The following is a 26,378-nucleotide window of genomic DNA, read 5'->3' on the forward strand; positions in this document are numbered from 1 at the left end:
GGCTCCATTCACATGTGCCAATCTACTGCAGATTTTACATACATTAATTTGTTTTGGTGCCGGAACTGTATAGAGCAGATCGGCAGCAGATACAATATGTGTGATTGGACACTTAAGGCTCCTCCCCCTATGAGACCTATGACAGGCGTTATAACCATGTATCCGCTCTATCACATGGCGGAACATGTCTATGATATGAACACCTTTTACCTTTATGTTATTAGGGCAATATTATTTTCGATTGTATTTTATTCGATTTAAAAAAATAAACCTGCTGAACACACCCCAGGACAGATCTTGGATTAAAAGCAGCTACCTGAAGGTACAAGTGGTTTTGGGGGACAGATTGTGGGTACAGAGTCGCTTTAAGCTCAAAATATTTTGTAAATTTAGTTTTTTTCGGTTGGAGCAAATTAACAAATCTCAGTATAAATCATTATATAATACTGCTGCTGAGCGCATAGAGCAAGATTTTACTCACCCGAAGATAAAATACTAATTCCATGCCGATTGTCAACTGTTCATTATATAATAAAACAAGCAAAAAATTACTGTATTTTTACCCTAATATCCTCTACTATTTCCAATGGCTGTCATGTGTATTTCAGTGATGCTGCATTTAATGGTCAGTATCTCTTTAAATCTCCTGGGACTAGGTTTGTATGATGTATATACGGTCATGTGAGACCTCTCTTTCCCCATCCCCCTTGACCCCTGCTGCTCTAGTCCCGCATCTCACAGAGTCCCCTCTCGCAGCCTGTGGCTCTGTCTGGCAGCGCCTCCACCACTTTCCCATATCCACGCTAATGGCAGATGACAGGTCTTCTACGGAGGAGAGGCTGCAATCTCTGATGGGATCACACACATTAAACTTTCTGCAGAGCCATCTAATAAAGCAGTCCTGTATCTGCTTCTTACGCTTGCATAGAGCAAATAGAGACCTGGCTTGGTTGGACAGGATCTGCCACACCAAAGCTAAGACAAAACCCCCGACTCTCCACCTTCTACTCCCAACTTTTGTCAGAACATTCTCCTACCACTCCACTTTTTCTATGCTCATGGGAAACTGAATTACAGCAGACCCTGTCTGAACATGAGAGAAGAAAACATATTACACAACTCCCATGGATTTTCGAGACGTATTAAACTCCAGGAGAACCATTACAAATTGCTTACCCGGTGGTATTGAACTACTGACCTTCTCTACCACAGGGGGCTCTCACAATCCAACTTGTGCTGGCGCTGTCACCAGGATCCTGGAACCCTATCGCATACCTGGTGGTTCTGCCACCTTATTAGGCCCTTTTGGATGGACGTTGAGCGTACTATTAGTTCTGTGTGTAATGAAAATGTTTCTCTGCTCTTGTATTGTTCGCTGCACCATCAGCCTCATATCGCCCATCCAAAACACTCTCTAGCCACACATATGATCGCAGCTGCCAAGCTCCTTATTCCCTTGCTTTGGCTGAGTGTGCCCCCCCCCCCCCCAACTGTTCAGCAATGGCATGAAAAGCTGAATCACATCTGTAGGCTTGAAGAGCTTTCTAGCTGGTCTGAGTATAGACACAATAGCCTGATTAAGATATGGGGCCCATGGCTGCACTTCAAACCTAAGGATGTTGCTACCATAGCCACTGCCCAACCTACACCCTCCTAAGACCCTGTCACCCCCCCCCCCCACTTTCTTTATTTTCTTTCACCCACCCGGCCCGGTACAGATAGTATCAGGAGAATCGGTGCTGCACCCCCACCTCCACCCCAAGTTATTTGTGTTTCTTTTTGTATATTGTGCTTTATTTATACTGTGACCTGTGAAGCATTGTCACTTTCACCCTTGTATTTGCATCGTTGTGCTTGAAAAACCACTATCAATAAAGATTTGTTAAAAAAAAAAATCTCCTGGGACTGGTGATGTCACCTGATCTTATCAGTGAAAACCGGTTTCAACTGGATCTCAGGATTCAGTAGGAGGAGTTGGTAGTAAGTAGGCTCCTCCATTGGTTCATTAATTTTTTTGTAATTTTCCATCTATTTTCAATAAGTTTCTAATGTTTCATCTTCTTACAGGTGGTTTTTGCGATTTTTGTGACTTTTGCGACATTGTATGGCAGGAGAAGAGCCGAAGATGTACTACATGGATATGGACCCGACCCCTGAGGACATGACGGCCTATCTCGTGGTGCACCGGCAATATGTAAGTCACAATTTACCACCCAATGCAGAGTTAGGGGAGATGAGGGGCTGACTGTAATGTTACTAGTGTAAGTAACTGTCACTTAGTGCAGGGAATCCCCTCCAGGTAATCCCCAGGGTGGGCTGTATATGTATAGGACACAAGACAGGGCTGATGGGATGTGTAGTGTGGGGATGTATAAATACCTGCCCTGTGCTATGTATTCCCCATGTTCAGCCATTTCCAACTGTCACTCTGCCATCTTCCCTGCAGGGGGCGGGGCTTAGTTGGGGTATGATAACTGCTGTGTGGTCAGTGGGGTCTATGGCCGGGCTCATGCACTGTGTGTGTTATGTGATCTCCACCACCTCTGCTGAGATATGAAGGTGTACAGTATATCTCTATAGGAAAGATATATCAATGGAAACCATATCGCAAGCATCAGCCATGGGCCCGGCCTAGAGCTTATCCACATTTACACTGCAGTAACATGTCCCAATTCTATCAGTGAATCAGGATCTATAATCTGTCATGTACAGTATGTTACAATGCACTTTCATCTGGTTAGGTATAACATACATTTACTGGCTTATAGGTGCTATAGTGTAGCCCCCCATAGTATAAGGCTGGATTGCCACACACATGTACAGTATTTGGTGCAGTCTCTTTTAGTGGTTACATATTTGGGAATATATTAGGATTGTTATGTCATGTATTATTCTAAAAGTGAAGTGTATTGGCGTAAAATGCACCAAAAGTAGCGAGCGGTAAAGGCCTCAATACGGCTGCATTCACACTTTTTCTGATAAAATAGCAATAAAAGCCCCTTAATCGCTTCCTTGTACCCCAGTTGATATTTCTGATGCAATTGCTATATTATTGTGGCATGTTTACTTATGTTTTCGTATGAACCTGAACTCTTGGCTTCTGATTCCTGCTCCTTGTAGAGGGTGGATACAGCCTGAGGACCACCTGGAAAACTGGAATACAGCCATAGCCATAGACTGTATCCCAGTTTTCCAGGTGGTCCTCAGGCTGTATCCACCCTCTCCACGGAGCGGGCAGACAGCGGCAGTCAGAAGCCGAGAGTTCAGGTTCATACGAACAAGAACCTCGGCCGGTTCGCTCATCTCTAGTTGGGGTGTATTGTTGTGTTTTGCTTATTTTGCTCTATCACGATGTACTGATGAGAATGTTTATATTTTCCCCAGTGTGTATTGTATTTCTTTATTGAAAAATGAGTAAAAATTACAATTATAGGAGTTGCTGTGCCAATGGAACCCCTAAAATGCATATTGGTCCTAGTGCCTGAGGAGGACGAGCCCACTGGTGTTGAATTAGCTATGTGTAGGATTCTATACCAGGCACGTAAATTAATCGCCCGCCATTGGATACGAGCGGCTGCACCCACCATTGCGGAACTCATTGTCAGACTTAATGAGGTCATACGTTTGGAAAAAGGGGTATATCAGAAAAGAAAGGCATCTAGGAAATTTGAAAGTATATGGGGCCCTTGGCTTGATGCGCCTGGTGTACCGTCCAGAAATCTCCGGCGCGACCCCATGGAAGCCCTCCTGCTACAGGCAGATCGTAATGCTGTAACTAATAGACGAAATGGAACACAGGGTGGGAGGGGAGATATTGCGTGATAGACGGTAGGGTTATCCTGATGGTGGGTGCCCCGGCCTATCCGCTGGGTTCTGAATGGGGAGACTCCTATCCATGTTACTGACCATACCGCTGTGCCTTATTGTTATTATTATTGTATAATGGTTGACATTGGGGTGAGTTGCACACCCTTTTCTTCTTCTGATGACAGCCCTTGTCGAGGTAGCCTAGCCAATGTTGATGCTTTCAATATCATATTATTTCTTCCCTGTGGAAGGGATGCTGGTTGGTGGGTGAGGGTGGGGGGGGAGGGGGGTTATATCTCACATATGTTTTTGTTGGGAAGGGGAAGGGTGGGGAGTGTGTTTTGTTTGTAAAAAATACACGTTTTGTGTGTAAAAAAACTGTTTAATAAAAATAATCTGATTTAAAAAAAAAATTACAATTATAAAAAAAAAAAAAGCTACTTACTCACTGCATGGCGTGTTTTTTTTGGGGGGGGCTATAAATTTTAGTTTATAAATAAAGTTTACTGTAGGCAAAGAAAAGGTTTACAGGTTAAACAATAGTAGGCAATGTTCTCACAACATCATTTTAGGTTAAAAACCTTTTTTTTCTAATAATGATAGCCATTTAATGATCATGATCATTAAAGGGATTATCCAGCCCTACAAAAACACGGCCACTTTCCTCCAGAGACAACACGGTTCTTGTCTTCAGTTCAGGTGCGGTTTGCAGTTTAGAATGTAGCCTGCTGATAGCCCCCTATAGCGACGTGGACACTGAGAAGGATGCTATGTGTCTGATCTTCCTCCTCAGTGTCGGGTCCATGCTGTTAGTCGCTCCGGAGCAACATTAGGAGCACTGCTGTGTTATCCCTCCGGCTCCCTCCATTGATTATCATTAGAAGGAGCTGGCCCAATGACACGGCCTTACTCCTAGCGGTGCTCCATAGCGGAGTTTACCCCGACTAACAGCATGGGACTGACGCAGAGGAGGAAGGTAAAACACATACCTTCATCCTCAGCAACCCCGACCCTATAGGGGGCTATTAGCAGGTTAGATTTGTCTAACCTGCTGATAATTCCCCTTTAAGCTTAATTCACTTAAATGGAACTAAGTTGCAAAACCTGCACCCAGACTGGAGACAAGAGTGGTGCTGTCTCTGGAAGAAAGTGGCCATGTTTTTGTAGCGCTGGATAACCTCCTTAATAATGGCCGTCATTATAAAAAAAACAGCAGTTTTTCACCTAAAAAAACCTTGACATAGCCGTAGACAGGTGTAACATAGGATTGATGCAAGCTTATACAGGAAATGTATGATGACGTATAGAAAATGCCTACATGTTTTATACTGGATAAATGGCCCGCAATGTATGTTTATGCAGAACAGCGGCCATTGTTTTACAATAACGGCCATTAGTAATGTTCATGATCATTATTAACGGCCGTCATTATTAAACAACAGCCATTATTTTACATGAAAGACACTGTGTAAGCATAGCCTTAAAAAGAAATTGAGAAATGGAAAGCGGTCTGAGTCAGGGAGCTAGGTCGGGTCTCTATAAGCCAATGTTCCTCCAGAATCACAGCATCAATGACAGGTTCCTGAAATCTGAAACATCAATCCACACAACCAAATTATACTACAGTCTTGAAATGAGAGCATGTCCCTCCTCCTCCTCATATGCTGCTCTTTCCCTCCCATTATTGACAGCTCGTTGTCTAGGTTACAGACCACCACAGTTCTCAAAAACAATGGTCTGGCGGGGAGCAGCATTTCAGGAGGCAAGTTTCCTAAATAAATGAATTTGCAAAAATTTTTAAAGGGAACCTGTCACCTGGCGTTCCGACGCTGATACCACCCAAACCCCCCCCCCCCCCCCGGTGCAGCCCCGGATAGTTACCCTTTGCTGCAAGTCCTGCTCCTGAAGCTGGCCCCCGGACGGAGATATCGCCATCGGCAGTTGTGCGCGCAAGCTTCAGAGATGAGTCCGACGCCCATAGAGAATGATGGTTCCAGTCATTCTTTATGGGCATCGGACTCATCTCATGTAATTTGCATACAGCGAGCGCTCACCTTCCGACGCCGATATCTCCGTCCAGGAGTGGGACTTACAGCAAAGGGTTAGTATCCAGGGCTGCACCGGGGGGTCGGCTCAGCGTTGGAATGCTGGTGACAGGTTCCCTTTAAAGAGGTTGTGCAGGAAAAAATAACTTGTACCAAGTAAGAGATCACAGGGGGGGTGACCTCCATACTCCCCCGCCGATCTTTGTACTCTCCCCCCACCCCAACTTCTTTGTTATAAATGCAGCCATGGGTACTGCACGTGACCTCCAGCTCTAGTCATCCCTATATCCAGTTTTACTCCGTGTGATCTGGCCCTAACAGTAAGGGTACTATTACACGGGCCGATGAAGGCCCGATAATAACTGTAAACGAGCGCCGATCTGCTAGATCGTTTACTGGGCCTATTACAAGGCCCGATTATCGTTTAACAAGGGCTGCAGGGACATCATTACCGATGTTCTTGCAGCCCTTGCTTAACTTTATACATTACCTATCCAGGCTGCAGGGCTCCTCTTGCAGTCTTCTTCCCCCCGGGTCCCATGCACTCCAGCTTCAGAGCGCCCCGTCTCAGCTGACAGGCCGCTCAGCCAATCACTGGCCGTGGTGGTCCCGGCCAGTGATTGGCTGAGCGACCTGTCAGCTCAAACAGGCCGTTCTGAAGCTGGAGCGCGCGGGAACCAGGGAGAAGAAGACCGCAAGAGGAGCCCTGCAGCCTGGATAGGTAATGTATATCGTCAGCCGCCATGCCTATTACACGTTACGATGCGTGGTCGGCGCCCGACAATTATAGGTTGAAACCTATATCAACGATCAGCCGATGATCGTTGTCATCGGCTGATCGTTGTACTTATCACACAGAGCGATAATCAGACGAATCTGGCCGATTCAGCCGATTATCGTTCAGTGTAATGGTACCCTAAGGCTGGTCTTAGGGGAGGAGCGTGAGGGTAAAAGTATAGAGAGGACACGTGGCAGGATTTGTCACAGCAGGGTAAAATGGGGAGGAGAAGAGGGGTCGTTAAAGGGGTTATTCACCAATTTTTTTTTTCTTTCAAATCAACTGGTGCCAGAAAGTGCCAGAGATTTGTAATTTACTTCTATTTAAAAAATCTGCAGTCTTCCAGTACTTATCAGCTGCTGTATGTCCTGCAGGAAGTGGTGTGTTCTTTCTAGCAGGAAGGTGTTTACTTTCCACTCTGACACAGTGCTCTCTGCTGCCACCTCTGTCCATGTCAGAAACTGTCCATAGCAGAAGTAAATCCCCATAACGGAGCAGATAGATTGAGACACCTACTGAAGCGTGAAACTCTTTGGATAATGCAGCTTGATGCCACAGGCCCGTGTGGCCTTAATGAGAGAAATGATATGAATACTCTTTTGCTTTAATTTGCCACATTGTATCACTTGTTAATTGCTTCTTTGCTATGTACGTGTATATATATTGCACCTCCCCCTCACGTTACATTGATCCAAACCAGACATATTGCCATGGTAGGCGTGAAACATTTGTTGTTCCTCATGTGAACGCACCTGCTCTACACCTTCCCCTGTATGTAGGACATACAGCAGCTGATAAGTACTGTAAGAATTGAGATTTTTTTTTTTAATACAAGTAAATTACAAATCTCTGGCACTTTCTGACATTAATTGATTGGAATGAAAAAAAAACCTAAAAAACAGAAATATAGTAATTTGGGGATGATTCCCCTTTATCTGTGGTTTGGAGAGCGGTTCCCCGAGTTAATGGAAAACTCCTGTGAGCAGGGTCCCAGGACGGTTGGAGGTCTGGAAGATGAGTGTCCTCGGGTCCGATGCGTCACAGCTGTGGGCAATGTGCAGGATAGAATAGTAATTGGAGTATGGTGGATGATGGGCAGTCCGGGACTTTCCTGGATTTAAACACAGTTATTGTATTAATTATATTTATCTGTTAATAAAAGCCGTGGCCTTAACTGCCACCTAAACCGGTTTCTAGTGTCTTCTTGGGGTAGGGGGGGTTGGATGTTCCATACATCTGAATGAGGTTGTATGTGCAGCATGGCCGATGATTTCTCATTCCAATGTACAAAACACTAGCAGAAAATCTACAAGAAATCTGTCTCCTCTCAATCCACTTGTGGCCAAAGGGAACAAAAACTGCACATGGCAATACAGGAAGTCTGTGTAACATACTGACCCAAGACACACACACAAGCCAAATTGTGGCACCTTCCCGGTGTAACAGGCCGACGTATAACCACAGTCCAGACCAGGGTGGTTAAACTAGTGTCCTTCCAGCTTAGCTCTGGCTGTCCAGGTATGATGGGAATTGTAGTTTTACTACAGCTGGAGGTCCGCTAGTTTGACACCCCTAGCCCAGATTATACCTGGTGTTAAAGTGTCCTATACCCTGGAGAAGAAATTACCCTAGGCCAATATAATATTATGTATGTACAGAATATAATTATATATAATTCCTGTGCTGGAGAAATTGCGGCGAGGAAGGGACCCTCCTCCATACGTTTTGGAGCTGTCCCAAATTGGTCCCCTTTTGGAGAGAAGTGTGGCGTATTGCCTCGACCTTCACGGACTCTCCTTTGCCTTTCTCCCCGTCACTGTTTCTCCTGCACCTATCGGACATCCCGTTGAGAGGCTATCGCCGCTCCCTTGTCCGCCATTTGGTCAATGCTGCCAGGGCTTGTATCCCGGCCTCCTGGAGGCAACAAGCTCCACCCACCATCGCTATGTGGCTACGGAGGGTGGAAGACTTAAAATATATGGAGGACCTTACTGCCCAATTGCATGAGCGGAACTTCAGGTTCTTTCAGACCTGGTACTACTGGGAACAGTTCACGGACTCCGACGAATATAAGACCCTCATCTCTCAGTGAGGTGCTTCGCCTCCCCCCTACCCCCCTGTCTGGTTGCTTCTTCTGTTGGTGTGTATGCTGGTCGTCACTCCCCTCTCCCTTCGTGTGCCCCTCGGTGTTGTAGCTCCCCTCCCTTGCCCATACCCCCCCCCCCTCTCTCCAGTTGTTACTGTTTCTCATTCCTCTCTACTTCTGAGCGCCAGCTCTTTTCCCTTTCAACAGGATGTGACACCCCTCATTTTCACAGATGGCCTCCCCGTTGTGGGAGATACTTGCTAAATCCTCAGTTGGTAATGTTGGGCCATGTTGGCTCTTTGTCCATGTTATATTTGTAGTTTGTGCACCCAAAGGTGCTTTGTTCTTCCTTGAACTTGTACAGCTAATGGCATACATGTATCTTTTTGTAAAACTTTTGAAAATGAATAAAATTTAGAATTAAAAAAAAAAAAAAAAAAAAAGAATATAATTATATATAATTGTATTATTATAACATTTCACCCCCGTGGATTCAGTAGCATTAACGCTGGCTTCACACATGGAGTTTTTTGGAAAGATACCAGAGCAGTTTATGCGCCAAAGCCAGAAGTGGATTCAAATGGGATGGAAAATATACAGGGAGGACTTGTACTTCTCTTTCAGGTTTTGGCACAAAAACTACAGTGTCAGATTTTCAAAAAACTGTGTGAAACCAGCATCAGTGATATACTGACATCAGTCTGCAATTTGTTTTTTCGTTCAAAGTAGCTGGTGTCAGAAAGTTATACAAATTTGTAATTTACTTCTATTTAAAAAATCTTTAGTCTTCCCGTACTTATCAGCTGCTGTACGTCCAGTAGGAAGTGGTGTATTCTCTCCAGTCTGACACAGTGCTCTCTGCTGCCACCTCTGTCTGTGTCAGGAACTGTCCAGAGCAATAGCAAAACCCCATAGAAAACCTCTCCTTCTCTGGACGGTTCCTGTCAGGGACAGTCATGGAAGCAGGGAGAACAGTGTAAGACTGGAAAAACTGCACCACTTCCTGCAGGACATAAAGCAGCTGACAAGTACTGCAAGACTTGAGATTTTTATACCTATATAAGTAAATGATAAATCTGTATAACTTTCTGATACCGGTTGATTTGAATGAATTGTCTTTTACCGGAGTACCCCCCCCCCCATAGTTATAATGTCCCCTGCTCTGTATAGCCCCCCATAGTAACAATGCCACCTGCTCTGTACAGCCCCCATAGTAATTATGACCCCCTGTGGTATACAGCACCAATAGTAATGATGACCCCCTGTTGTGCTCCAACATAAAAAACAAACAAACACATCATACTCACCTATTCCAGGAATGCAGCAGGTCTCTCCATCTTCTGGCCTCCAGCCTGTGAGCCACGGGAAGGGATCCTCCAGAAGGTGTGATGACATCATATCATTGCCCCTGCTGGAGAGATCCCGGCATCTCACAGGCTGCAGGCTCGGAGTGCCCATGGCCTATGATGATGAATAGAACAGCTGGATGCTGACAGGTCCTGCTGCTGTATCCTGTTCTTTATGTTCACCCGCTCACACTGCACTACAGTGAGCAGGTTAAAGGTTACAACAGCGGAGCATCCCTAGAAGCTGCGCGGCTGCACCTTCCAGGGATGCTTAAAGGGGACATGAGAAACGGTGTGCCATGGGACTAAGCAATGGCAGGCCCCCTCCCTCTCTGCCCCCTGTGCAGCCGAACCGGCTGTACATGCGCTATGTCAGCCACTGAGCCTAGGCTATTTTGCACCCTGGGGTATAGTTTGGCCTAGGACAGTTATCCCCCTGGGTATACTCTGGCCTGGACCAAACTGCATATAGTAAAGGGTTACCAGCTTACCATGAGACGCTTAGCGCTAGCACGGACTCGCACTCCAACAGGTGCAGGATTCACAGAAGAACAAACGAAGAGCCCAGCTTTCAGTTAGAAAATGCTGATTGTAGTTTATTTACATCCACTAGACAGTGCACAGGTAGCAGTGAACATGTGGCCTTTTTCTGGGGGTAGTATCGCTACGTGCGCACTGTCTAGTGGATGTGGATAAACTACAATCAGCATTTTCTCACTGCAAGCTGGACTCTTCGTTTGTTCTTCTCTGGACCAAACTATACCCGGGTTTAATGTGGGAAGGGTTCATGTGGCCTCCTACACTGGTTATATACTTCAGAGTGACAATAAGTGCAGCATTAGCAGTGACAGTGGTCTATGGATGTCAGTGGGGAAGGGCTCTGTTCACACTTGTATCATGGTTTCTATTCCTAAAAAAAAGGAACCTTTCCAGATGTGTAACATAATAGATAGCGCTCCTGCATGCGGCACCATCCTTCATGTCATATCTGCTGGATTCTCTAATGGCAGTGTGACTACAGCCTCAATAGATACACATAACTCCCAAGTGTCCCTCTTTTGGAGGGACAGTCCCTACTTTTGACCCACGTCCCTCTATCCCTCTTTGTTCCTCTTTTTGACCTAGTAATGAGATTGGCATTTGGAATCTACCCAATTTCCCCTCACAAAAGATACCAGTGATGATCAAAGCCATCTTGACTCAAAGGTTAAATATTAGAGATGAGTGAACCGGGTTTGGGTTCGAGTCCATCTGAACCCGAACGTTCGGTATTTGATTAGTGGTGGCTACTGAACTTGGATAAAGCCCTAAGGCTATGTGGAAAACATGGATATAGTCATTGGCTGTATCTATGTTTTCCAGACAACCTTAGAGCTTTATCCAAGTTCAGCAGCCGCCACTAATCAAATACCGAACGTTCGGGTTCGCTCATCTCTAGTGATTGCATCAATCTGCAGCAGATCCTGTATGTGTGATTGCATCAATCTGCAGCAGATCCTGTATGTGTGATTGCATCAATCTGCAGCAGATCCTGTATGTGTGATTGCATCAATCTGCAGCAGATCCTGTATGTGTGATTGCATCAATCTGCAGCAGATCCTGTATGTGCGATTGCATCAATCTGCAGCAGATCCAGGATCGGTGACTGCTAGAGATGAGCGAATCGGGTTCGGGTTCGAGTCCATCCGAACCCGAATGTTCGGCATTTGATAAGCCGGGGCTGCTGAACTTGGATAAAGCTCTAAGGTTGTCTGGAAGACATGGATACAGCCAATGACTATATCCATGTTTTCCACATAGCCTTAGGGCTTTATCAAACTTCAGCAGCCACCGCTAATCAAATGCTGAACGTTCGGGTTCGGATTGACTCGAACCCGAACCCGGTTCGCTCATCTCTAGTGACTGCATCAATCTGTCAGCGTGCTCCAAGTGGATGATTGAAAGGCAGAGAGGTCCTTTACTGGCCTCTCTGCCTGTCAATCATCCCTCCGAGGGCGCTGATAGGCCCAGATGACTACCTCTGCCTGTCACGCCCCCATGGGGTTAAACTGCTTTTTTCGGGTATACAGCTCCTGCTGCAGCCGCAGCCAGTACGTGCTGCTGCTGATTCAGGAGCTGTATACAGCGGTTCAGGGAACCATATCCGATTCAGATGACTGGTTCCCTTTAAAAAGTATAGAAATGTCCGTAAAATTTCCTTAGAGTGAGGCTACATTCACACGTCAGGATGAAATTCATGATCAGCATTTTTTCTCCGCAATCCACAAAATATCTGTAGTCTCCGCAGAGTGCTTGGGTGTTTTACACAAAATGCGGAGGCTCCCATAGACTTCTATTGGAGTGTCCTTACCGCAGTGGCAGACCGCATTACAACCAGTCCTATTTTTTATGCTGTGGATTGCGGATCTACAAAAATAGAGGATGTGTGAATTTCCCCATAGGAATTAATGGGTTACAAAGTTCTCTATATTTGCTGATCCCCAAATACTGAGAACTGCGGAATTAGGCCTGAACCACAAGTGTCCCTCTTTGGCCATCACAAAAGTTGGGAGGTCTAGATACATTAGCCACGTGCTTGGTAACCAGTGGTATACTCCTCCCTTCAGGCTCCGAACCTTTGTTGACAGGTGTAAAGTAACGATCAGTCGGTGAGCGAGGATTTGCTTGGCTGATCTCTGGCCCTATTACATAGGGGGATATCTGCCTGATATTACATATAATGGTCCCACATAAGATGGCCGTTACATTTCATGTGGCATCCGGTAACATCAATGAACAGCGGACGGAGCGTTACAGGAAGGTACAGGAATTGTTCTATAACAATATACTCTGCTTACTCTGTGTTTCTGATTTCAGGTTAGAGAGGACGACTTTAAGGGTAAGTTTTGCCCATCTATAATATCATCTCCATAGATTTTGGGGGGATTTATCAAGGCTGGCATATCTGTATGCTGCTCTTACATAGCCGACCACCCGCCCAAGCCACGTGTTTTGCCAAAAAATGTGATTGTTGGTGGTTATACTTATTAGCCGCTGTATGCTGTACAGCAGGGATGGGGAACTTTCAGCCCTCCAGCTGTTGTAAAACTACAATTCCCATAAAGCTTTTGCTCTCCAGGCATGATGGGAATTGTAGTTTTGCAACAGCTGGAGGGCCGAAGGTTCCCATCCCTGCTCTACAGGAAGTTGTGTTCATTTTCAGTCTGACACGGTGCTCCCTGCTGCCATCTCTGTCTATGACAGGAACTGTTCACAGCAGGAGATAACAGTTCCTGACATGGACAGAGTTGGCAGCAGAGAGCACTGTGTCAGTCTGAAAAGAATACACCACTTCCTGTAGAACGTACAGCACCTGATAAGTACTGCAAGACAAGCTTTTTATATAGAAGTAATTTACAAATCTGTATAATGTTCTGACACCAGTTGATTTAAAAACCTTTTTTCTCCAGAAATAACCTTCTCCCCTTGTGTCTGACATCTATAACTCTATAATTTTTTTCCATCACTCCCCTCTCTTATTGCCTTTAAACATTGGGAAAGTTGCATCATGATGTTTTTATGGCGGGTTTAAAGGGACAGGCCCACTATTCGGTTTTAAAGCAGAAAATAACAGGTGTGCTGGTTTTTAGAGATTTTTGTGGCACACGACGTTAGTAAATATGGAGAAACAAGAAACTTTTATGTAACAATCTATTTTAACCTGATGTTTTTCTTTCTTTTCTTTAGAGGACGACTTGGATTTCTGGTTAGTAAATCTTTACTGTGAATATAAAATGTGTGTGAGTCTATAACCCCCCCCCCTCTCCTTATTGTACGTTGGGTTCCCACTATCGTTTCCTAGCGAAGAAGACCTGGAGGAGGACGAGGACGACATTCTGGATGTGGAGTAAGGATCTCTAGTAAAATATTGTACAATGAATGAATGAGTCTTTATTGTGTGTTGGGTTCTCACTATCTTCTCTACGCTGTCACTTACAGGAGTGAAGAAGACCTGGAGGAGGACATTCTGGATGTGGAGTAAGTATCTCATAGGGAAATATTATGCAATGAGTGAATGAGTCTTTATTGTGTGTTGGGTTCTCACTAGAGATGAGCGAATTGCTCATATAAACAAAGCGAAGTGCCTAATTTGATCAGCGCTCTGCTTATCAAGCCACCAGCCCTTCAGCGCTGCTCCGCTCCCTGACACTCCTCCCAGGGCGCCGGGAAAAGCTGCATTCAATCCTGGGAAACTTCTCCCAGTTTCCAAGGATTGGATCCAGCTTTTCCCCAACACCCGGAGTGGAGTGGCAGTGAGCGGAGCAGCGGTAAAAGGCTGGTGGCATGATGAGCGAAGTGCTGATCAAACAAAGAGCTTTGCTTTGTGTAGATGAGCGATTCACTCATCTCTAGTTCTCACTATCTTCTCTATTCTGTCACTAACAGGAGCGATGAAGACCTGGAGGAGGAGATTCTGGATTTGGAGTAAGGATCATAGTAAAATATTGTACAATGAATGGATGAGTCAGGGGCGTAACTAGGATTCATGGGGCCCCATAGCAAAAAACTTTATGGCCCCATTTCGGCAAACTCCGGCAACGTGTTGCAAGCCCTACATGTACACATGCACCCACATAGCCGCTAGTATACTGTGTCACCATCTCCCCCTCGTGTCACCATCCCCCCCATCTCCCCCATTGTCTTATCTGTTGCAGAACTACAACTCCTATTATGTGATGTAGTCCTGCATATTACCCCACACAACATGCTGGGAGATGTAGTTCTACAGCCTACCCTATACACCATGGTGATAGATGTATTCCTGTATATTACCACACACAGCATGCTGGGATATGTAGTCATGTATATTACCCCACACACCATGCTGGGAGATGTAGTCCTGCATATTACCACACACCATGCTAGGAGATGTAGTTCTATATATTACCACACACCATGCTGGGAGATGTAGTCTTGCATATTACCACACAGCATGATGGTAAATTTAGTTCTACTGTGCCACTGCCTCCCCCCTCTTATACTATATCAACCTCTAATCCATTGCAGAACTTCAACCCCCACTATAACCCATCAATAGGGCATGATGGGGGTTGCAGTTCAGCATCTTGAATGTCCACAGGCTGCAAAACTACAACTCCCATCATGAACAGTTAGAAGGACATAGTGTGGGTTGTAGTTCTCTGGAGGTAATCTCACCTGTCCTGGTTCCTGCTCTGTTTTCTGGTCTTGTGTTGCTTCTGTGCCTGCCTCCCTCTTCTCTCTGGTCTGTGGGGGGCAGTGATGGTGATGAGGGTGATGGTTGTTCTTCGCCACTGAGGTAGGGGATGTGGCCCCCGCAGGTCATGAGGTTGGGGAGGGGGGGGCTGCACAGGGGCCTCTGGGACATTGGGGGGGCTGGCACACTTAGGGGGGGCTTGGCCCTGTTGCTGGGGACACTATTTGGGGGGCTGTTGCTGGGCACACTATATGGGGGGCTGCTGGGGACACTATGTGTGGAGGGAGGCTGGTGCTGGGGACACTATATCGGGGGGCTGCTGCTGGAAACACTATATGGGGGGCTGCTGGGCACACTATGGGGGGGCTACTGCTGGGGACACTATGGGAGGCTATTGGGCACACTATGGGGGGGCTACTGCTGGGGACACTATGTGTGGAGGGGGCTGCAGCTGGGGACACTATATGGGGGTCTGTTGTTGGGGACACTATATGGGGTCTGTTGTTGGGGACACTATATGGGGGTCTGTTGTTGGGGACACTATATGGGGGTCTGTTGTTGGGGACACTATATGGGGGGGCTGCTGCTTGGGACACTGTATGGGGGGCCACATGGAGACACAGGACTGGGATAGGGGCCGCAGGGGGAGACAGGACGGGGGCCGCAGGGGGAGACAGGACGGGGGCCGCAGGGGGACAAAGGACGGGGGCCGTAGGGGGAGACAGGATGGGAACCGCAGGGGGAGAAAGGACGGGGGCCGCAGGGGAAGACAGGACTGAGGCCGCAGGGGGAGACAGGACGGGGGCCGCAGGGGGAGACAGGACGGGGGCCGCAGGGGGAGACAGGACGGGGGCCGCAGTGGGAGACAGGACAGGAGCGCAGGGGGAGACAGGACGAGAGCGGGGGCCGCAGGGGGAGACAGGACGGGGGCCGCAGGGGGAGACAAAACAGGAGCCGCAGGGGGAGACAGGAAGGGAGCCGAAGGGGGAGACAGGATGAGAGCCGCAGGGGGAGACAGGATGAGAGCGGGGGCCGCAGGGGGAGACAGGACGAGAGCGGGGGCCGCAGGGGGAGACAGGACGAGAGCGGGGGCCGCAGGGAGACACCTGTGAGGGGCCGCATCTTGCTTGAAGATGCACTCCTCAGCCTCGATGTCCCTGTCTGAGCGGAGGAGTGTGGAAGCAGCTCTGGTCCGTAGGGGGACGGGCTGAAGGCGGGCTGTGATGAAGAAAAGCTGCCGGCCGAGTCAGGTGACGCGCGGGCGAGACGGAAGTAGGCGCACGGGATGGGATTCAATTATGCAGGCCACATGTTTCAACGCGGGGGCCCGGGCCCCATGGTAGCTACGCCAGTGGGATGAGTCTTTATTGTGTGTTGGGTTCTCACTGTCTTCTCTATTCTGTCACTTACAGCAACGATGAAGACAACGAGGAGTGGCTGTAAGTATCTCACGTATCGCATTTGAATAGAGTTTTTTGATGATAAAATCCAAAACAATTACCCTTTAAATGACAACCAAAATTTTCAATGTATTAATTATTAATGCATGATTCCCATATAATCTCATAAAAACATGAACACAAAAGGACACTTAACAAGATGAAGGGACCAGAACAAAATATGATACACTGTAAATGCAAGGGGTAAGCAATGTATTCAATTACAATTCATGCATCCTGAGCCCAATACCAAAACATATGTCTAAAGTGTAAAGTGCATAAGTCCTGGTCAACAATATATAGGTATCCCGAAAAAACGGCGGAATTGCCAAATCATACACAAGAATAAGCATCCAGCTGACCATACAGAGACCCGAACCATATATCCCCACCAGCACAATGCCCTCCAAAAGGAGTGGTTTGGAGGGGGATGGCATCCTGGCAGATCATAGGCTACAGGCCTGAAGTGTCAGCATCCTGTGAGTGAGTGGCAGATCGGGGAACTGACCGCTCCCTCTCTGCCATTCTACCTCACTACATCTGGGTTTGAAGATTTGGAGCACAGGGACAGAAATTCAGGCCTAGAAATGCCCTGATCAGCATGATACACTGGGATAAATCTGGGGCATCTGGGTCGCTCCATCTAAGTTTGTCCTGTCTAAAAATCCATGTTTTAATAAATCTGGGCCAGTGGGTTTCCATTTTATTGAGTTTGATAAAACCTCCTTAATGTGCAGCCTCGGAGAAGTGACTATTACCCCCTTATAATACGTAATATTTTTATTCCTTTCTTTTCATGTAATAGATGGAGGAGAGCAGTGATGACTACACCTTGGAAGTTCAGGTATCTATCGCACAATGCTCCTATCTGGGAAATGTGTCAGTAGTTTTTTTTGATTCTCTCACCATATAAAAAAATGACTAAAAAGCGATCAAAGTGTCCCATGTGCTCCAGAAAGGCAGCAATGAAGATGTCACTCAGAAATTACTAGAAAGAATGGAAGAAAATAGAAAATGTTGGCAGAAAAAAAAAATCAAATTTTTTAATGTTGTGTCTGCCTCGATTTGCTTTAATTTCTGTGAAACACCTAAAGGGTCAATAAACTTCCTAAGGGTATATTTCACACACAATTGTGAGGTTATTATACACCCCGTATTTTGAATGTTACAGCCATGATCATGTTTTTATTGAGATATCACAACATATGACATTTTCTGTTCTAATGTTTCAAACAGGATAAAGTATCTATAAAGTTTAAAGTATAAAGTATCAACTATTACAGAAGTATAAAGTATTCTCTATTACAGAAGATCCAAGTATCCACAGAGCTCATGGATCCCTCGCCTGGAGACCATCATGTAAGTATAAGGAAGATGCAGAGCTGAAATTATACTTCTGTATTCTGTGGTTTGATGTACAATTCTCCCCATCATGGAGGGCACCCCGTGGCAACAGGCTAGAGAGATCTGGCTACCGTGTTTTGAGACTCGCAACCGAGACTCCACTGACTCTTATTTTGCATATTTACAATTCTATTATGATCAATGTTTATAAACTGCCCAATCAAAAACAAGTATAAAACAAGCTGTTCTACAGCTGGTCTTCTCTACTATCTGTCACTTACAGCCAACGATGAAGACAACGAGGAGTGGCTGTAAGTATCTCTCACGTATCGCATTCTGAATAGTAGTTTTTTGATGATAAAATCCAAAACAATTACCCTTGCTAAATGACAACCAAAATTTTCAATGTATTACATTATTAATGCATGATTGCCCATATGAATCTCATAACTAACTAACATGAACACAAAAGGACACTGAATAACAAGATGAAGAAGGAGGAGTGGCTGTAAGTATCTCAGAACAAAATATGATACAGCTGTAAATGCAAGGGGAATAAGCAGATGTATTCAATTACAATTCATGACATCCTGCAGCCCAATACCAAAACATATGTCTAAAGAGACACTGTAAAACGATGAAGACATACGAGGAGTGGCTGTAAGTAATCTCACGTATCGCATTTGAATAGAGTTTTTTGATGATAAAATCCAAAACAATTACCTTTAAATGACAACCAAAATTTTCAATGTATTAATTATTAATGCATGATTCCCATATAATCTCATAAAAACATGAACACAAAAGGACACTTAACAAGATGAAGGGACCAGAACAAAATATGATACACTGTAAATGCAAGGGGTAAGCAATGTATTCAATTACAATTCATGCATCCTGAGCCCAATACCAAAACATATGTCTAAAGTGTAAAGTGCATAAGTCCTGGTCAACAATATATAGGTATCCCGAAAAAACGGCGGAATTGCCAAATCATACACAAGAATAAGCATCCAGCTGACCATACAGAGACCCGAACCATATATCCCCACCAGCACAATGCCCTCCAAAAGGAGTGGTTTGGAGGGGGATGGCATCCTGGCAGATCATAGGCTACAGGCCTGAAGTGTCAGCATCCTGTGAGTGAGTGGCAGATCGGGGAACTGACCGCTCCCTCTCTGCCATTCTACCTCACTACATCTGGGTTTGAAGATTTGGAGCACAGGGACAGAAATTCAGGCCTAGAAATGCCCTGATCAGCATGATACACTGGGATAAATCTGGGGCATCTGGGTCGCTCCATCTAAGTTTGTCCTGTCTAAAAATCCATGTTTTAATAAATCTGGGCCAGTGGGTTTCCATTTTATTGAGTTTGATAAAACCTCCTTAATGTGCAGCCTCGGAGAAGTGACTATTACCCCCTTATAATACGTAATATTTTTTATTCCTTTCTTTTCATGTAATAGATGGAGGAGAGCAGTGATGACTACACCTTGGAAGTTCAGGTATCTATCGCACAATGCTCCTATCTGGGAAATGTGTCAGTAGTTTTTTTTGATTCTCTCACCATATAAAAAAATGACTAAAAAGCGATCAAAGTGTCCCATGTGCTCCAGAAAGGCAGCAATGAAGATGTCACTCAGAAATTACTAGAAAGAATGGAAGAAAATAGAAAATGTGGCAGAAAAAAAAAATCAAATTTTTTAATGTTGTGTCTGCCTCGATTTGCTTTAATTTCTGTGAAACACCTAAAGGGTCAATAAACTTCCTAAGGGTATTTCACACACAATTGTGAGGTTATTATACACCCGTATTTTGAATGTTACAGCCATGAATCATGTTTTTATTGAGATATCACAACATATGACATTTTCTGTTCTAAGTTTCAAACAGGATAAAGTATCTATAAAGTTTAAAGTATAAAGTATCAACTATTACAGAAGTATAAAGTATTCTCTATTACAGAAGATCCAAGTATCCACAGAGCTCATGGATCCCTCGCCTGGAGACCATCATGTAAGTATAAGGAAGTAGCAGAGCTGAAATTATACTTCTGTATTCTGTGGTTTGATGTACAATTCTCCCCATCATGGAGGCACCCCGTGGCAACAGGCTAGAGAGATCTGGCTACCGTGTTTTGAGACTCGCAACCGAGACTCCACTGACTCTTATTTTGCATATTTACAATTCTATTATGATCAATGTTTATAAACTGCCCAATCAAAAACAAGTATAAAACAAGCTGTTCTATGTTATACGTACAGCGAGGAAGAGGAGGAAGAGGAGGAAGAGGAGGCGGCCGAGGACATCCCCAGGTAAGGGATCAAATAATATAATGTTGTGAATGCATAGATAGGCTTTCCTTACTATCCTGCACAGGGAGGGGAGTTGCTTTATCCAGCGCTACAAAAACATGGCCACTTTCTTCAAGAGCCAGCAACGCTCTTGTCTCCAGTTTAGTTGTGGTTTGCAATTAGGCTCCATTGACTTCAATGGACCTGAGTTACAGGTTAGTTGTAGAGTAAGGATCTCTAGTAAAATATTGTACAATGAATGAATGAGTCTTTATTGTGTGTTGGGTTCTCACTATCTTCTCTACTCTGTCACTTACAGGAGTGAAGAAGACCTGGAGGAGGACATTCTGGATGTGGAGTAAGTATCTCATAGGGAAATATTATGCAATGAATGAATGAGTCTTTATTGTGTGTTGGGTTCTTACTAGAGATGAGCGAATTGCTCATATAAACAAAGCGAAGTGCCTAGATTGATCAGCGCTCTGCTTATCAAGCCACCAGCCCTTCAGCGCTGCTCCGCTCCCTGACACTCCTCCCAGGGCGTCGGGAAAAGCTGCATTCAATCCTGGGAAACTTCTCCCAGTTTCCAAGGATTGGATCCAGCTTTTCCCTGACACCCGGGGTGGACTGGCAGTGAGCGGAGCAGCGGTAAAAGGCTGGTGGCATGATGAGCGAAGTGCTGATCAAACAAAGAGCTTTGCTTTGTGTAGATGAGCAATTCACTCATCTCTAGTTCTCACTATCTTCTCTATTCTGTCACTAACAGGAGCGATGAAGACCTGGAGGAGGAGATTCTGGATTTGGAGTAAGGATCTCATAGTAAAATATTGTACAATGAATGGGTGAGTGTTTATTGTGTGTTGGGTTCTCACTGTCTTCTCTATTCTGTCACTTACAGCGACGATGAAGACAACGAGGAGTGGCTGTAAGTATCTCATAGTAAGATATTGTACAGTGTGTATAGACACCGGACCGGATTCCATAGCAATTAAAGTGATCAGCAAATCCAATAAATAACGGCCTAGTGGCAAATCTGCAACTACGACCGTTGTTGAATGAATTTATACGTTGTGTGAACTTAGACTATAGGTATACTCACGTATCGCAATTGAATAGAGTTTTTTGATGATAAAATCCCAAAAAATTACCCTTTAAATGACAACCAAAATTTTCAATGTATTAATTATTAATGCATGATTCCCAAATCATCCCATAAAAACATGAACACAAAAGGACACTTAACAAGATGAAGGGACCAGAACAAAATACTTAATTAATGATACACTGTATATGCAAGGGGTAAGCAATGTATTCAATTACAATTCATGCATCCTGAGCCCAATACCAAAACATATGTCTAAAGTGCAAAGTGCATAAGTCCTGGTCATCAATATAATGCTATCCAGAATAAACGGCGGAATTGCCAAATCATACACCAGAATAAGCATCCAGCTGACCATACAGAGACCCGAACCATATATCACCACCAGCACAATGCCCTCCAAAAGGAATGGTTGGGAGGGGGATGGCATCCTGGCAGATCATAGGCTACAGGCCTGAAGTGTCAGCATCCTGTGAGTGAGTGGCAGATCGGGGAACTGACTGCTCCCTCTCTGCCATTCTACCTCACTACATCTGGGTTTGAAGGTTTGGAGCACAGGGACAGAAATTCAGGCCTAGAAATGCCCTGATCAGCATGATACACTGGGATAAATCTGGGGCATCTGGGTCGCTCCATCTAAGTTTGTCCTGTCTAAAAATCCATGCTTTAATAAATCTGGGCCAGTGGGTTTCCATTTTATTGAGTTTTATAAAACCTCCTTAATGTGCAGCCTCGGAGAAGTGACTATTACCCCCTTATAATACATAATATTTTTTATTCCTTTCTTTTCATGTAATAGATGGAGGAGAGCAGTGATGACTACACCTTGGAAGTTCAGGTATCTATCGCACAATGCTCCTATCTGGGAAATGTGTCAGTAGTTTTTTTTTTTATTGTCTCACCATATAAAAAAATGACTAAAAAGCGATCAAAGTGTCCCTTGTGCTCCAGAAAGTCAGCAATGAAGATGTCACTGAGAAATTATTAGAAAATAATGGAAGAAAATAGAAATTTTTAATGTTGCGTCTGCCTCAATTTCCTTTAATTTCTGTGAAACACCTAAAGGGTCAATAAACATCCTAAGGGTATTTCACACACTATTTTGAGGTAAATATACAGACGTATTTTTAACGTTACGCCCATAAATCATGTTTTTATTGAGATATCACAACATATGACATTTTCTGTTAAAAGTTTCAAACAGGATTAAGTATCTATTACCTCAACCATACATATATTCTCTATTACAGAAGATCCAAGTATCCACAGAGCTCATGGATCCCTCGCCTGGAGACCATCATGTAAGTATAAGGAAGTAGCAGACCTGAAGTCATACTTCTGCATTTTGTGGTTTAATGTACAATTCTATTATGATCAATGTTTATAAACTGCCCAATCAAAACTCTGTATAAAACAAACTGTTCTATGTCATACGTACAGCGAGGAAGAGGAGGAAGAGGAAGAAGAGGCGGCCGAGGACATCCCCAGGTAAGGGATCAAATAATATAATGTTGTAAATGCATACATAGGCCTTTCCTTAGGGTGCGTTTACACAGAAAGATTTATCTGACAGATTTTGGAAGCCAAAGCCAGAAATGGATTTGAAATGAGGATAGATCTCAGTCTTTCCTTTATGACCTGATCCCTGTTTATAGTCTGTTCCTGGTTTTGGCTTTAAAGATCTGTCAGATAAATCTGTCTGTGTAAACGCACCATTGCCATCCTGCACAGGGAGGGGAGTTGCTTTATCCAACGCTACAAAAATATGGCCACTTTCTTCAAGAGCCAGAACCATTCTTGTCTCCAGTTCAGGTGTTGTTTGCAATTAAGCTCCATTGACTTCAATGGACCTGAGTTACAAAACCCAAACTGGAGACAAGAGTGGTGCTGTCTCAGGAAGAAAGTGGCCATATTTTTGTAGCGCTGGATTACCCCTTTAGTTTCTGTGAAACGTCTAAAAAGTCAATAAACTTCCTCAACGTCATACTGAATAAATAGAGAAGTTTATAAAATGAGGTGATTTATAGGTGTTTCTAACATACAGACCTCTTTAGATCCACTCCAAAACTGACACGGTCCCTAAAAAAATTCGATTTTTAGTTTTGGGTTATGTGGCAGGAGCTAAGAATATCACATGCAGAAACCTGCACATAATGAACATAGAGGAATGGGAAAATGCTAAATGTTAGATCTGACAGTGTTGACAGCGTTGAGGCAAAAACAGTGAGTGCAAGAGGTTATTTAAAAATGGGGTTATAATTCATGTTTTATAGAGCCATCATAAGATATAAGATTTACTGGAAGTTTCAATCACATTAGAGTATCCATAATCCCTAACACACATATTTTCTCTATTACAGACCTTCCAAGTATCCATCATGCTTATGGATCCCTCGCCTGGAGACCATCATGTAAGTATGAGGAACTAGCAGAGCTGAAATCATCCTTCTGCATTCTATGGTTTGATATATGAGTCCATCAGTGTTTATAAACTCCCTAATCAAAACTCTGTAAAATCCCCAATAACAATGTATTTGTATGTACAGCGAGGAAGAGGAGGAAGAAGAGGCGGCCGAAGACATCCCGAGGTGAGAAATCAAAGAATATAACTGTGAATGCATAGATAGGCTTTCCTTACATCTTACACAGGGAGGGGTGCAATGAGAGGACAGGATAGTGGGGGGGGGGGGGGGGGGCTCTAGTTGGAATCCTATCACATATCATATTATATATTTCCATATTTCTAAAACAGAAGAGTGTAGATCTTTTTACCCTGTCTTTCCATTACGTTGCTCAGAACACTAAAAAATGGAAGTATCTGACATAAACAGGTTGTCTAGGGTCCTATTCCAGGGAGTGTTTAGAAAAATCAGATCTAGGTTTGCAGTCCCCTCTTTTATAATAAACCTTATCATGTATAAATTAACTGTATATTAATATATGAGTTGATTTATGTTCAATATACAGAGAAGATGACGAAGAGGAGGAGGAGGAAGAGAAGACCATCGTCATCCCTAGGTGAGGAATCAGAGTCTATATACATGGGATTGCTTGTATTTACTATACTGCATAGAGAGGACAGGGGGCGCTCTAGTTGGAGGTGGATGATATTTCTCTATCTCCATCAATACCAACAAACCTGTCCTATAAATTACATACCTTTGTGTTGGTAAAACAAAGGCAGATGGGATCTCTTTATCTAGGAGCTGATGTCCGGCTACAAGAATACATTTCCTTTCTATAGTTTCCTTATAATGTGCTCTGTGATCCCGGTGGCCTTACACTAACCATTTATTTCTGACCATTTCTTGGTCATTTCTCCTCAGCAGAAGCAGCAGCAGAAGATCCATCCTATCCAGGTAAGTACAAGCCATAACACATTAACATGATAACATGCGGCTATGGGATGAAACGCTCCATCATTGTTCCCCGTTTTCTATCCTTGTTATTTGGGTACAGCCCTACTCGGGTGCAGCCTAACACACACAGCCAGCAAAAAAGACACACAGTATAGCAGCATAAGGGGTTCATTCTAGATGCTTTACTGGCTGATATTTTGGTGCACTTAAAACCTTCATATGATCAATATATATTATTTTATTATTATTATTTTATGATTTACTTACAGTATAATACCCCACAAAGGCGTCATGTACCTAATACCACCAAATAAGCTACATAGTGCCACCACAGTCCCCCTGTATCCCACCCACTAGGATAGCGCTGATGCCCTTCTCCTCAGTGGAAAGTCTATTCTCCCATCACTGCTGTGTCCCCAAGAGACGGGTCAGATCTCTAAACTTCATGCTGGTTTTCTCTTTCCCCTATAGACTGTGGGCGCTGTTCTGCTGCTGCTGCGGCACCGAAGATCAGTAAAGGTGAGTAACCAAAATCTAATCACACCTTAGGCTGCAGATCACTTTTAGGCCATGTTCCCACAGCTGGAGACAGCGGCCGGTGTCAGAGAAGATCATCCCAGCCAGAACTGCAGTACCGGACGGATGATCTTCACTGCCGCTGAATTCGGATGCGGGCGCAACAGTGTTCGCCCGCTTCCGAATTCCCCGCTGCACACAATGGAGCGTGCTCCATTGTGTGCACTGACAGGTTCTCATGTCAGGTCCAATGAATAGCGGCCACAGAAAGCTGACATGTCCGTTTTTGCGGCGCCATTAGGGATGTGTATACACTCCAGCTGGGATTCCCTCAGCTGCAGCACAATGTAAGTTCTGTAGTAATCACGGCTGTTGTTGCCGATTTTCGGCTGTGATTACTTCACAACTTACATTGTGTGAACATAGCCTTATACTGATTGCATTTTAATGTGGAGCTTATACATGAAAACTGTGATTATTATTAATGTTATAACAGTATCATGTTTATATCATTGTAACACTTTGTTCCAATTTTTACCTCTAATGTAGGTAAGACCGCGCCAGCTGCGTAAGACACTCGTACCATCAGGAGCTGTCTGGAGGAGAAGACACCCATACCATCAGGAGCTGTCTGGAGGAGAAGACACCCATACCATCAGGAGCTGTCTGGAGGAGAAGACACCCATACCATCAGGAGCTGTCTGGAGGAGAAGACACCCATACCATCAGGAGCTGTCTGGAGGAGAAGACACCCATACCATCAGGAGCTGTCTGGAGGAGGAGGCGCCGTTAACATCTATGGGCAAGTGAGGCGCCAATAACAACAGGGGGTTCACTTGCTTCAAATGGGAAGGAGGAGGCCCCCGTTAACATCAGTAAAAGAGGGAAAAGACTCCCTTAAATATCCTGAGGAGTCTGGAGGAGGCGCCCTTAACATAAAGAGGCAAATGAGGCGCCATTAAAATCAGGAGGAGTCATTTGCCTTAAATGGGGAGTGAGAGGCCCCATATAACATCAGTAAAAGGAGTAGAAGACTCCCTTAACATC

The 26,378-nt window shown here is 44.6% G+C and overlaps 2 protein-coding genes across 2 annotated transcripts; both read left to right on the top strand.

The window, feature by feature from the left end:
* Positions 1-1,939: 1,939 nt before the first annotated feature.
* Positions 1,940-18,079, top strand: LOC138800036 (prostatic spermine-binding protein-like). Its single transcript, XM_069981843.1, has 10 exons — positions 1,940-1,980; positions 2,068-2,194; positions 12,919-12,940; positions 13,789-13,807; positions 13,904-13,948; positions 14,041-14,079; positions 14,488-14,526; positions 16,690-16,716; positions 17,522-17,560; positions 18,025-18,079. Exons 2-10 carry the CDS (start codon positions 2,105-2,107, stop codon positions 18,077-18,079), a joined length of 375 nt encoding a protein of 124 aa, XP_069837944.1. The 5' UTR covers positions 1,940-1,980; positions 2,068-2,104.
* A 270-nt stretch (positions 18,080-18,349) lies between these two features.
* LOC138799358 (chromo domain-containing protein cec-1-like) lies at positions 18,350-25,979 on the top strand. Its single transcript, XM_069980409.1, has 16 exons — positions 18,350-18,371; positions 19,527-19,565; positions 20,026-20,076; positions 20,325-20,375; positions 20,674-20,712; positions 21,121-21,159; positions 21,253-21,279; positions 22,256-22,294; positions 22,707-22,757; positions 22,897-22,944; positions 23,817-23,867; positions 24,003-24,044; positions 24,424-24,474; positions 24,786-24,815; positions 25,287-25,334; positions 25,881-25,979. The coding sequence occupies exons 2-15, from the start codon at positions 19,543-19,545 to the stop codon at positions 25,330-25,332; spliced, it is 588 nt and encodes a 195-aa protein (XP_069836510.1). The 5' UTR covers positions 18,350-18,371; positions 19,527-19,542; the 3' UTR covers positions 25,333-25,334; positions 25,881-25,979.
* The last annotated feature ends 399 nt before the right edge of the window (positions 25,980-26,378 follow it).

Source organism: Dendropsophus ebraccatus, chromosome 8, assembly GCF_027789765.1.
Source record: "Dendropsophus ebraccatus isolate aDenEbr1 chromosome 8, aDenEbr1.pat, whole genome shotgun sequence".
NCBI lineage: Eukaryota > Metazoa > Chordata > Amphibia > Anura > Hylidae > Dendropsophus > Dendropsophus ebraccatus.